Here is a 12762-nt window from a genome sequence, read left to right on the forward strand (position 1 = left end):
GATTAGAATCATACTTCGCGTGGATGTTGGAAGTCATAACTCAAGTCTATGTTCCAAATTTTAGCAAAATCGGATTAAAACTAAGGCTATTGAGGGCTCAAGATGTCAAATCCAGGGAAAGTCATAAGTCAAGTTTTTGTTCAAAACTTCAGCCAAATCGGATGAAAATTGAGGCTTCTAAGTGCTCAAGAAGTCAAATCCGGCGATCGGTTCATATGGGGACAATACCTGTTTATATTCGAATCATACTTGCCATGGACATTGGAAGTCGTAACTCAAGTCTTTGTTCCAAATTTTAGCAATATTGGATGGAAACTGAGGTTTTTAAGGGCTCAAGAAATCAAATCCGGGGATTGGTTTATATGGGAGCTATATCGAAGTCTGTGGAAAATGTTAAGCTTCTAGCTTTACGCAGACCGCTATTGTGATTTCGACAGATGGACGGGCGAATGGACGGTCGTGGCTAGATCTACTCAGAATGTCCAAACGATCCAGAATATGAGTAGTTTATGGGGTCGCAGATCAATATTTCGGGGTGTTACAAACGGAATGACCAGATAAGTAAATCCCCATCCTATGGTGGTGGGTATAATAAAATATTGCCCAAAAGGAGGAATTATAGCCACAGTGGTGCATAGTTTTCCAATGTGAAATTTAAAAATATTTTATATGGATGGCTATCCCTTTACCCACCAAAGCACCCAATGTTATCTGAGTTAGTAGCAAGCTCGGCAGGCGGAATTGCGCCCAGACGGACATGACTAAATCGAGCTTGGAAGTAATTATGAGTCGATCGATACAATATGAGCTGCCAAGAAGGAGTAAATTGTGTTTAGTTAACAATAAATGTCATATAACTGTTTTCTTTGTGCTCAAACTAAATACTGAGACTTAAAATCCTGTAATGGAACCCAAGAACTGCACTTTTAATACCCTTCACCATTGGATGGGAGTATACTAATTTCCTCGTCTTGACATTCTATGTGGATCCGTCCTCTGTGCGACTTTCCATCTGTCCGTCCGTCTATCGAAAGCGCGCTAACTTTCGAAGGCATAAAGCCAGGCGCTTGAAATCTTGCACAAATGTTTCCCATTATTATAGGTTGCTAGGGATTGTAAATGGGTCATATAGATCCATGTTTTGATATCTCTATCATATAAAGCGATCTTGGATCTTGACTTCTTAAGTCTCCAGACGGCGCAATTATAATCCGATTTGGCTGCGATGTTTTGTTATGACTTCCAACATCTGTGTCAAGTATGGTCTAAATCGGTTTATAGCCTGATATAGCTGCCAAATAGATCGACCCCGATATGGCTGAAATTTTTTATAAAGTGCTCTGTTTTGATTCTCAATAGCTATGACATGTATGGTCTAAATCGGTTCAGAACCTGTTATAGCTCCCATATAAACCGATCTCACGATTATACTTCTTGAGCCTATAGAAGGGTCAATTCTAATCCAATTTAGCTGAAATTTGGCTACTAATTCTACTAACCTTCAACGTACGTGCTAAATATTGTCTGAATTGGTCTATAACCTCATAAAGTCCCATTATATGGGACAATTCTTATCCGATTTGGCTGAACAATTTGCACAATGACTTCTACTAAGGTATCAAACTTCCAAACCAAATATGTCCCGAATCGGTCCATAACCTGGTATAGCTCCAACAGCATAGCAATTTCTGTTTGTCTATAAAAGAATACCAGGCAAAGAACTTGACTAATGCCATCCATGGTGGAGGGTATATACGATTTGGCCCGGCCAAACGCTGAACGACTGGGTTCGAATTCTGTCGAGACCATCAGAAAAAATTTTCACCGGTGGTTTTCCCCTCCTAATGCTGGCAACATTTGTGAGATACTATGCCATGTAAAACTTCTCTGTAAAGAGGTGTCGCACTTCGGCACGCCGTTTGGACTCGGCTATGTAAAGGAGGCCCCTTATCATTGAGCTTAAACTTGAATCGGACTGAACTCATTGATATGTGAGAAGTTTGCCCCTGTCCCTTAGTGGAGTGTTCATGGGCAAAATTTTAAATTTGCTTTATTCGATCGGACGACAGCGTAAGACAGGTGAGATCACGATTATATTTGTCTGGTTTAGAGATTTCGAAATCCATATTTCAAGGTGTAAAGTGAGGATGATGCCAGTCTGAGGGCAAAAATGCAACTCTGCACACAAATTCCACAAAAGTAACGCGGAAAGGTTTAAAAATGTTTAACTTAGTCGCTTGAAAGCGAGCGCCACACGTAAGTAGTGTTTTAAGTCGTCAATGTTAAAAATTTATTAACTTTTGCGAGCTGATTTTTTGAAATTTGCTTGCAGAGTCAATTCAATTTCAATTCCTCAAAATAATAAAAATGCCGTCGGCATTTTGTATGCAAAAATGTTCCCATACCAATAACACAGTAACCGTCGATTTCTTCCCGGACTCAAAGTGATTTCTGCTGACTACTTAACTCTTGATCTCATGCAAACAATTTTCAAAACATTTCAAAACTAGTCATCTAATCCCGGCAATAAATCGCGAAATATAGATTTCTTAAGCAAAAACAAACGAAACAATGTCCCGCCTTTATTATAGCTCTAAATACGAGCGGAAGGCCGCATTGATTAAGGATATGCACTTTCTCTACTAAGAAGCGTCTTTTGAAATTCCGTTTCTGAGAAAGAGCAATAAAAATTATGCAGATGCAAACTTGTCCCATCCGTGTCGTTGGGAACATGCATGGTTGGTTGGTCGACCCGCACAAATTAGCTGCAGCCACCAATAATGAGCTGAAAACAGCAACAACAAACACAGAGCACACATCTAAGTTAGCAAGGACAAGTGAGCCAGCAGTGTGTGTGTGTAGCATGCATGCGTGTGTACAGTGTATTAATTTATTTAGTTAGTGCAAGTGTAAGAGAGCACACTAAATTTTATTGCCTCCGGCCAGTTAAAACATATGAGCAACAGCAGTACATTTGGCATTTACCTGTATGTGAAAAAAAATAACAAAACATACACACACAGGCTGCTTACACACATAAGAAGAGTGAGTCGCCTAATTGTAAACTCCGCAGCAGTGAGTATGGCTGAGAGTTTTTAGGTGCTGCTCTTACCTGCACTCTCGTTGAATGGCAAGGGCCGGTCGTGTGTTTGTTTGTCAACACATATGATCACGCACCTGATTATCAGTTTTATGAGGGTTGTTGCTTTGCCCATCTTCATTCTCATGGTCTTTGGATGTGTTCTACTTCACCTTCGTTTTTCTTAGGTTTATTGTTGTTGTTGCATGAGTGTTCTTGGCCAGTATAGGGCCCTTAGAGCATATATAAATGTGTGTTGCTAATGCATATTTTTTTAGGGAATGGGAATTCTGGGAGAGGGAGAGCGCGGTGCATGCACTTGTCATTGTTAGTTCCTATGTTTATTTGCATTGTTTGAGAAAACAGTTACAACTAAACACTTGTCGTGTGAGCAACAACTCACATGTGTTACCGAGTAGAATAAATAAAACCATCAAACCAGAAAAAGAAAATTAATTTAAAAATAACATAAAATGTGAGAAAACCACTATTTAAATGATCGCAGAGAAAAACCCAAACTGTAAATATTCCTAAAAGGAACTTAAGGAATAATGGAATACTATCATTAAAGGAATAGAAAAACATCATTTGCCAAGGTGGGACCTAACATTTTATCGAAATTGAAAGAAGTGTTATTAAAAAAAACGGTGTAAATGTTTGCTACCATTCAATTCGTAGTTGAATATCTTAAACAGAACTGAACCTCATTTTATTTCTCTTGGTCCTTACTTGAAGCTTTTTTAGCCTTAATTATGCTATATTGTGCAGTGCATTTTAGTGTGAAGCATGTGTTAATATGCGGTCTCATTTTATTCAACAACCCAAAGCCAGAGAGAGACAAGAAGCCATTAAATTACACCCAAGGAAAATTGTTAGTAGTAGGAGGAGAAAAAAAAACCTTGAAAATATGTGGTTACATACAGAAAAAAATAAAACTTAAGAACAAAAGCATATACATAATATGTGTTCAATATTAAGTTTTCATAAGGAATCTCCGTTTTATAGTCGTGTTGAAAGTGTTTGCCGCGAGGATCTCTTGGAGAGATGTTTAAAATGACTGAAATTTGCAAATATGTCGCTAGTATCAGTTTCGAGATAAACTCTACTGACAATTTTTTGGTGTTCTCGCCAGGATATGATCTCATGCTGAGTATGCTAAACAAAGGCAAAATAGTTTCCACTACAAAACCAAATTTTCAAGAAATTTTTTCTTGAAAATCAAATTTTACTATATGTTGAATTTGATTTACAATTTTTTTTAGCATTACATTTCAAAAATGTTTGAATTGTGATTTGCGCAGGAAATTTATACAAAATCTTATTTTTTTGCCATAGAGATTGATTCGCATAATCGGCTTTTAAAAGCCAAACAGATAGAAAAAACAAATTTCTTTGAGATATAATTAATTTTAAATTTACCAAAAAAGTTGTTGAGAACTATGGTGTTATGGTGTCAAACTCACCTTGACAAATTTTCCACTACACTGGAATAAACAAAAATCGGTTCAATCACGAATTTAACTTATCCAATTCATTTTTTAATTGAAACCGCTTCAATCGCGAAACTGATAGTATTAATTACTTTTTTTGGAAAAGCATTTGGAAAAAATTTCAATTATAAAAATTGCATATTCAATTAAATAAATGATCGAAATTTTGGAAAATTTCAATTAATTTTCCAATTGATCCAAATAAAAAAATATTGAAATTTTCAATTAATTTTTTAATTGATTCAATTAAATAATGATTGAAATTTTCTTAAAATTCCAATTAATTTCTATATTAGCAACACATATGTATACTTCCTGAAACATGAACTTGAGGTGCGTTGTTTAGTTAAAGTTCCGTGGGCACCCCCATTCAAAACATATTTGGGTTCTCCAAAAAATGTTGGGTGTCGGGTACGAGTGCCCCATAGATATTTTGTTGTTGTTGTAGTGGTATGTTGTTCACACCAGTTCTGAGGCAGCAACTCTTGGCTGATGAAGGTCTACATCGGGTTAATCCGGCATGTAGAACAAGCTACCCTGGTATTGCTATAGATTTGTCGAAATGTGGAACGTATGGGTCTTTGAAATTTCCTTCCCTTTATATTGTAGGGGACAAAATAGCCTTTAATTGTGTTAACTTATGTACCATATTTGAAAATTTTATCAATTAATTTTTTAATGAAAATATTGTAACTTTGAATCACAATTGTGATTGGATTGGAAGTCGTAACAGAACTTCGCATGCAAAATTTCAGTCAAATCGGACAAAAACTGCGGCTCAAGAAGTCAAATCGATCAACCGATTTGAACGGTACTTAGCACATTTGTTGGAAGTCATAACTAAACGCTACATACCCAATTTCAGCCAAATTAGACAAAAATTGCGGCTTCCAGGGGCTTAGGAAGTCAAATCAGGAGATCGGTTTATATGGGAGCCATATTTAAATCTGAACCGATATGGCTCATTTGCAATCTTCAATGACCTACATGAATATAAAGTATCTGTGCAAAATTTCAAGCGGCTATCTGTACGCGTTCGACCGCTATCGTGATTTCGATGGACGGTTGAACTGACGGACATGGCTAGATCTACTTATAACGCCGAGACGACCAAGAATATATATACTTCAAAAAAAAGTTTTTTTTTCGAGACAAAAAAAACAAATTTTCACAAAATTGTATTAAAAAGTCAATCATCTAGCTTGAGATCATATTCAATGCTTTCTATTCAACGAATGGCAAAGCAAAGAACTCATAAAAGTTGAGCAAGTGTGTGTTATTATTCAAATCTCTTTAACTGGCTTGGTGGATCATGATTTCTGATACGCCATGTATCTTCATCAACACCTTTGTCAAATTGATTAAGGTGCCCTACATACCCAAAGACTATTGAGTACGGTGTGGAGCACAATTTTGGCAATTTTTTAAAAATCCCAATTTGGACAAAATTTTTGATTACAATAATTTTCAATAGGAAAATTTAGACCAAAATGAAATTTTGAAAAATTTAATATTTTTAATTTTTTCTTCTTTTTGCAATTTTTTTAGCATATTTCAGCTTAAAATCATTTAAATTCAATGCTTTCTTTTCTAATAATAGATTAGTAAAGACTTTAAAAAGATGTTAAAAAAAGAGTGCTGTTGTTAAAAACACTTTAACTGTCATGGTGGATCGTGATTTCTGATACGCCATGTATCTTCATCAACTACTAAATTTCCCATTACCATTCAATTAAGGAACAAGACATATTTCTCTCCTAAGCGCAGTAAGAGAGCATAAAGATTTAGTTTCGACTATTCCTACAAAATGCATTGATTCCTCATCAATGCATAGAATTTTTTTCTATTCAAAGAACAAAAGCAAAATGTAAATTGTATACAAATCGGAATTTTTCAAACTTTCTAAAACAGAAAAATCTGTAATAAAAAAAATCATGTGTTTTTCAAAACCTTAAATGGATTAACTTTCCAAAATTAATCCATTTACGAATGACTCATGATTCTCTTGTCCAATTTTGAGGTAATTTAATAATTGTTAAGCTCGTTAACATGACGATCCAGTTTTTGTATTTGATATTTGAAAAAAAAAAACTTTAAAATTTTTCAATGAAATTAATTTTAATTTACTAAAGCGTGCTTATTTCGAATCGCATTTGTCAAGTTCTTTGCATTACTTATTCAAATATTTATGAGCTATATGAAGTTATTGACCGATATGGACCGTACTTGTCATGCGGTAAAAGTCAGAGAAAAATATCACCTCGAAATTTTCAACCAAATTGGGCCCTCTAGAGGCTCAAGAAGTTAAGATCCAAGATCGGTTTAAATGGCAACTTTATCAGGTTATGGACAGATTTAGACCAGTTGAAAGTCATACCAGAACGATATGTGCAAAATTTCAGCCAAATCGGATAAGAATTGCGCCCAGTAGAAGCTCAAGAAGTCTATTCGGGAGATTGGTTTATATGACAGCTCTATCAGGTTATGGACTGATTTAGACCATACTCAGCGCAGTTTCTGGAAGTCATAACAAAACACTTCATGGAAAATTTCAGCAAAATCGATTAAGAATGGTGCCCTCTAGAAGCCCAAGAAGTCAAGACCCAAGATCGGTTTAAATGGCAACTATATCAAAACATGGATCGATGTAGCCCGTTTACAATCCCAATCGACCTACTCTAATAAGAAGTATTTGTGCATAATTTCAAGCGCCTAGCTTTACTTCTTTGAAAGTTAACGTGCTTTCGAAAGACAGACGGACGGACGAACGGACAGACCGATGGACGGACGGACATACGGACGGATGGACGGATGGTCGGACAGACGGATGAACAGACAGACGGGGCTAGAAGCTCAAGAAGTCAAGACCCAAGATCGGTTTATATGGCATGGATCGATTTAGCCCGTTTACAATCCCAATCGGCCACTCTAATAAGTAGTATTAGTGCATAATTTCAAACGCCTAGCTTTACTTCTTCGAAAGTTAGCGTGCTTTCGAAAGACAGACGGACGGACGGACATGGCTACTTATCAAAAGCAGCAGACCTATAGCCAAAAATGTTTTTTTGTTTGTTTAGCGAAACCATCAAATCCAACAAAACACACAACTGTTTCCAGAAGTCTTTGCGGCAAACAATTTTCATGTGTGAATTTTTGATTTTTTGTATGAATTTTATATTTATAAAAAATTTTTGACTTTTGACATACCAATCCTCCCCTAAATTATGACCATATATGTCAGGAAATATGTTATTTAACTTTTCAGTCTTCCACTTCATGCCAATCAAAACAGCATTGGTGACTTCTTTTCTAAATTAAGCTAGAAATATTCGAAGACATCACTCCTTCTTACAATTTTAACTGAAGTTCGAGAATCAATCAATTATTTAAGTTTCATTATGATAAGCAAGTTGAAGAGATGTTCCAGTTCTCTAATCCTTTTGTAAGGTTACAAATCACATTTTTAGGCATATCCTATTTGAATCTCTGTCCTATTTCCCAATGAAATATTTGTAGAAAAGTTTGCATTGATGCCCATTATTCCTCTTTGACGATAGAACTTTAATAAATGTTAGCCATCGTTGCAATTAATAACTAATTTGTCGTACTAACTTTTCTGAGTGTATCCCTTTAACAATTTACCCCTGCAATCATACGCGTCCGTACATACGAATGTATCATCCAAGTCACAAACAATCATCCTTAAGATGTTACACAAATGTTGTTGAGCGTTGTTGATTTGGGTAAAAAAAAGGCTTGAGTAGAAGAGGAATAAGCCAAGCAACGAAAGTATAACCAAAGAAATGAAAAAAAAAAACGAACGAACGAAAAGTGTACATTTGTGGTAACAGCTGTTTTAAAAGTAAATTACTCCAGAAATAACAACATTTTTGCTTACACTTCTTGATGCACGCACACACTCACACTCACACACACTCAAACTCAACTCTTCTGCTCTGAGGTCTCTTTGTGTGTTGAAGCCAGCGAACCTCCACAGCGATGAGCCAACTAAATTATACTTGTCTCGCTTGCATTTACCACGGTGTGGTGCAGGTGTGGGTAGGGAGGGAGGGAGCTAGGGGGCTACTGCCGTATGTTTGCATATCCTTGATATGCATTCTAAGAGACCTACTACACATGCTGAGAGATAGAAAAAACTTTTTTAATTTGTTTGTGCCAACGAGAAAAAAAATCAAGAAAAGTTCTCTGAAACAGCGACTAAAACCAATATCATTATAAAATCAAGAGTAAGAAAAAAAGAATACACCTGTCTTCGTATGGTTATCCTCTTTCACACTCTGCCAGCGAATTAATTAGATTCAAAAGTGTTGGTGGCAGTGGAGGCTAGCACAGCAACAACTCGCTGGCTTCAGTAGTCGTCATTCACTAAAACCTACTCAAAAGTAAGATAAATATAAAACGCATACATCAGCTATTATCACGCTCGTCTCTGGTGCGTCGTAGCATACGCATCGAATGCCAAAGAAAAACAAAACATATCCTTAAGGATATGCACGTAGACACGTACCATGTACCAGCTACCTTTCTAACGCTCGAATGGGGCTCATATCACAATAGGCAGGCATTAAGATGATATATGACAACGCTCATTAACATATTATCACAACGCATATGTCAAAAAGCTTACGTTTCAAGTGTAGATTACGTCAAAGGCAATGCAAAGTAGAAAAAAGCAACGTTTGTAAGCTCATAGGCATTTTAAATTGTTCGAGTTTAAATATTTAAATGGCAGACAGACAGACAGACAGACGGACGGACAGACAGACAGCCAGCTATGCAATGCATTCATAACCATCTAGAAAAATACATTTAAATCACATACTACGCATTCTTAGTGAGGTGTAGCAGACATCCTTTAAGGTACTTCAATATTAAGGGATTTGTGCCATATTCAAAAGTTTAAGGCCAAAAGAGTCCTTTTTTGTCATTATTACATCTTTTAGAATCAACAAAAACGCACTTCTTGTACCCACTTTCAGGGCCATAAAACGATTTCTATTTTCTTTCGCTTGTATTTATTGTTGTTCTTATTTTGTTTCTTCCTCTTTCTTCTTGCAGACTTTACATCACAACACTGACTCTGCAAGGCTGAGAAGTGAAAAACAAAAAGAAGTGGCAAGGACCTTGCAATTGTCGCTTGCTGCTGAAAGCAAACAAAAAAAACCAACGAAGACGACCAAGACGAAGGGCGACAATGATGATGAGGAGGCTGCTGTTATAAGACAAAATTAAAACAAAACTCAAAACAGGATAGAGGGCAAGCTCCTTTCCTTAGACGAGCCTTCATTCAGCCATCCATCCATCGCAACCCATCATAGCACATTCCACAGAACACCACCACGTGATTTCTTTCGGTTCTGTTTCCTACACACTTACTTTTTGACAACAAAACGTAAATCGTCTTTGAAAACGTAAAACGGCAACAGGAATAAAAAAAAACATAAAACAACGGCTGAATAACCTTCAAAATATTTAAAAACTCACGTGAGTCGCTGAGTTTGTGTGCGTTGGTGTAGGTGTAGGTGAGTGTCGGTGTGTGTCTGCACCTTCTATGTCTGTCTAGCAAGGCAACAGACATTCGAAGGACAAAGGACGCTAAACACAAAAGAGAAGAGACACAGCAAGTGAGGGAGAGAGAGAGAGAGAGAGAGCAGCGGCGACCATAACACTGTCTGCTAGATGTTGAAGGAATCAGAGGAAATCATTAAAAGGCGTAAACTGTCGTTAACGGCAGATACTGCAACAATTGCCGGTTTAGTCGGCGACTTGAACGCCACCAATATCCCGCCAGGAACACCACCCACTCCTCCATTGCCATTGAATATGGCCATGGATATGGAATCGTCCACAGAGGCTTTAGCTTTAACCACCACAACACCAAGAACGCCAGTCTCAGCCTCAATGCCGGCTACCACCACAGAAGCCAAGAGTAGCCCCAGTGTGACCGAGTCGGCCGCCCTGACAACCAATCAAATGGTCAATGCTTTGTTGGCCAACAATGTTACCACCACAGCGACCACTTCCATACCCGACCACTACAGTCTGAGATGGAACAATCACCAGAATCATTTGATGCGAGCCTTCGATGCACTGCTGCAGTCCAAGGCTTTGGTCGATGTTACCCTGGTGTGTGCGGAGACCAGCCTAAGGGCCCACAAAATGGTGCTCTCAGCCTGTTCGCCTTTCTTTCAGAGGGTATTCGCGGACACTCCTTGCAAACATCCCGTCATTGTGCTCAAGGATTTTCGCGGCTGGGTCATACAGGCCATCATTGACTTTATGTACCGCGGTGAGATCAGTGTGCCCCAGGAACGATTGCAGACCCTGATTCAGGCCGGTGAGTCACTACAGATACGAGGCCTGGTGGAGAGCTCCATACCCGAACACACTCCCACACCAGCAGCCTCACCTGATGATTTCGGCATGTTGGACACCTCTCTGCTTTCACCTGAAATTGAAAGATGTTCCAGCTTTGATGAGGAGTCCCCATCCATGGTCACAGCTGGAGCGAAAATAATTCTGCCCTCAAGATTGTTTGGCGCCTCGTATCGGCGCGAAAAGGAAAGAAAACGAGATCGTGATTTGGAACACGATTTGGAGAGTGATCAGGAACATCTCAATGACTCCATGACCCACAATGACCTATGCACCTCACCCATGCCCAGAAGAAAGCAGGCCAGACCCCGCAGAAGGTCAGGAGAATTGACGCATGACATGATCAACAAACCCTCCACACCCCAACCTCCCATGGATTGCTCTCAGGCCAGCGATCATAAACAACAACAGCAACTGCCGCAAGAAAAAACCGAAGTCAACGAAAAATCGGAAGACAAAGAAGAGCCCGATCCTCTAAAAACTGTGATCAAATCTGAATTAGCCGAACCCTTGGAAGATGATGATTCCCATGCCGGCGAACAGGACAGTGGCAATGATAGCCACGACCATGCGGAAGATCTCAATGACAAACCGCACGGGGACAACAATCTCTCCTACGAAGAGATGGAGCGCAATCATCGAACCTCAGCTCCATTGGCTGAGACCGAAGACCTGGACGAAGATGACGAGGAGCGCGAAGAGGAACCTGAAGACATTGAGGAGCTCATCCATACCACCAATGAATTGAATAGACGACGAAAATCCGCCTTATCCATGAACTCAGACGGTCCCGAGGACTTGTGTACAACGAAGAAAGACAACGATACGAGTGGCCACCATTCCGCCTCCGACAATGAGGACTCGCCCAACAATAACAACAACAACAATAGCTCCAAATTGAACAACAACAATCGCATAGTGCTATCCCTAAAGGATATCCGTCAGCTGAACAAGCCGACCGCGTCAACACCCAACTCCTCAGCGAACAGCATGAACCCTTTTTCCACGGCCAGCCTCAGAGACTTGCGATTGGATCGCAACTCCATGGAGAATCAATGCAAAATGGAAGCCTTGGAGGCACAAATGCAAGCGGCAGCGGCCTGCGCCGCAGCAGCCGCCGCAAATGGTGAAAATCCCTTTCAGCACATGGAACACCAAATGGATCTGTCCTTGGCTGCAGCGGCTGCGGCAGCCGCTGTATCCCACCAACAATCCCGCGAACGAGATCAGGCACTGCACAGAGAGCAACAACGAGAAATGCAGCAGCAGCACAATGCCTACGCCAACAGTATCCTGGGACAAATGGGTATGCCGGGTATGCCTCCTTTTTGTGGAGGCCCCGGAGCGCCGCCCTCTGGTGGCCCAGGGGGGCCTTCAGCTCATGAACGTCTTGAGGAGAGCATGAATCGCCTGAGCAAAGAGTTCACCCCCACCTCGCCAATGAGTCTGCCGCCGCACTACAACCCCCAGGATGGACCACCACATCCACCGTCGCCGTTACCCTTCCCTGGTATGTCATCAGCTTTGGCTTTAACGCCACCGCACAGTGAGTAGATGTGTAGCAAGTAGTTTAGTTGTAGCATAATAAGCATGGTGAGTGCCACCTTTGGATACTGAACTCAAAGTTCTGTTTTTCTTGGAGTTTTCGCACAGGAAACTGAAAAAACGAAAAACTGTGAAACAAGTCAAACATATTAACTCCTCATAAAACAAGCGGAAATCCTTAATAACAGCTTTTCAAATGTTTTTGCATCATAGCGCCAGCGAAAGCATGCATATATGTTGAGATAAGGAGGG

General features: G+C 39.4%; 1 protein-coding gene and 1 long non-coding RNA gene across 2 annotated transcripts in view; one reads left to right on the forward strand and one right to left on the reverse strand.

Moving 5' to 3' along the window:
- The window catches only part of LOC106082358 (uncharacterized), a 193086-nt gene that overhangs the window by 88099 nt on the left and 92225 nt on the right, over positions 1-12762 (reverse strand). The window lies entirely within an intron of this gene.
- Positions 1-12762, forward strand: part of LOC106082357 (protein jim lovell) — a 73522-nt gene that overhangs the window by 45693 nt on the left and 15067 nt on the right. Inside the window, exon 2 of the mRNA XM_013244818.2 lies at positions 9649-12511. Coding sequence (XP_013100272.2) covers positions 10270-12511 — 2242 coding nt within the window. The 5' untranslated portion in view covers positions 9649-10269. The remainder of the gene's footprint in view (positions 1-9648; positions 12512-12762) is intronic.

Source organism: Stomoxys calcitrans, chromosome 5 (genome assembly GCF_963082655.1).
Source record: "Stomoxys calcitrans chromosome 5, idStoCalc2.1, whole genome shotgun sequence".
NCBI classification, from domain to species: Eukaryota; Metazoa; Arthropoda; class Insecta; order Diptera; family Muscidae; genus Stomoxys; species Stomoxys calcitrans.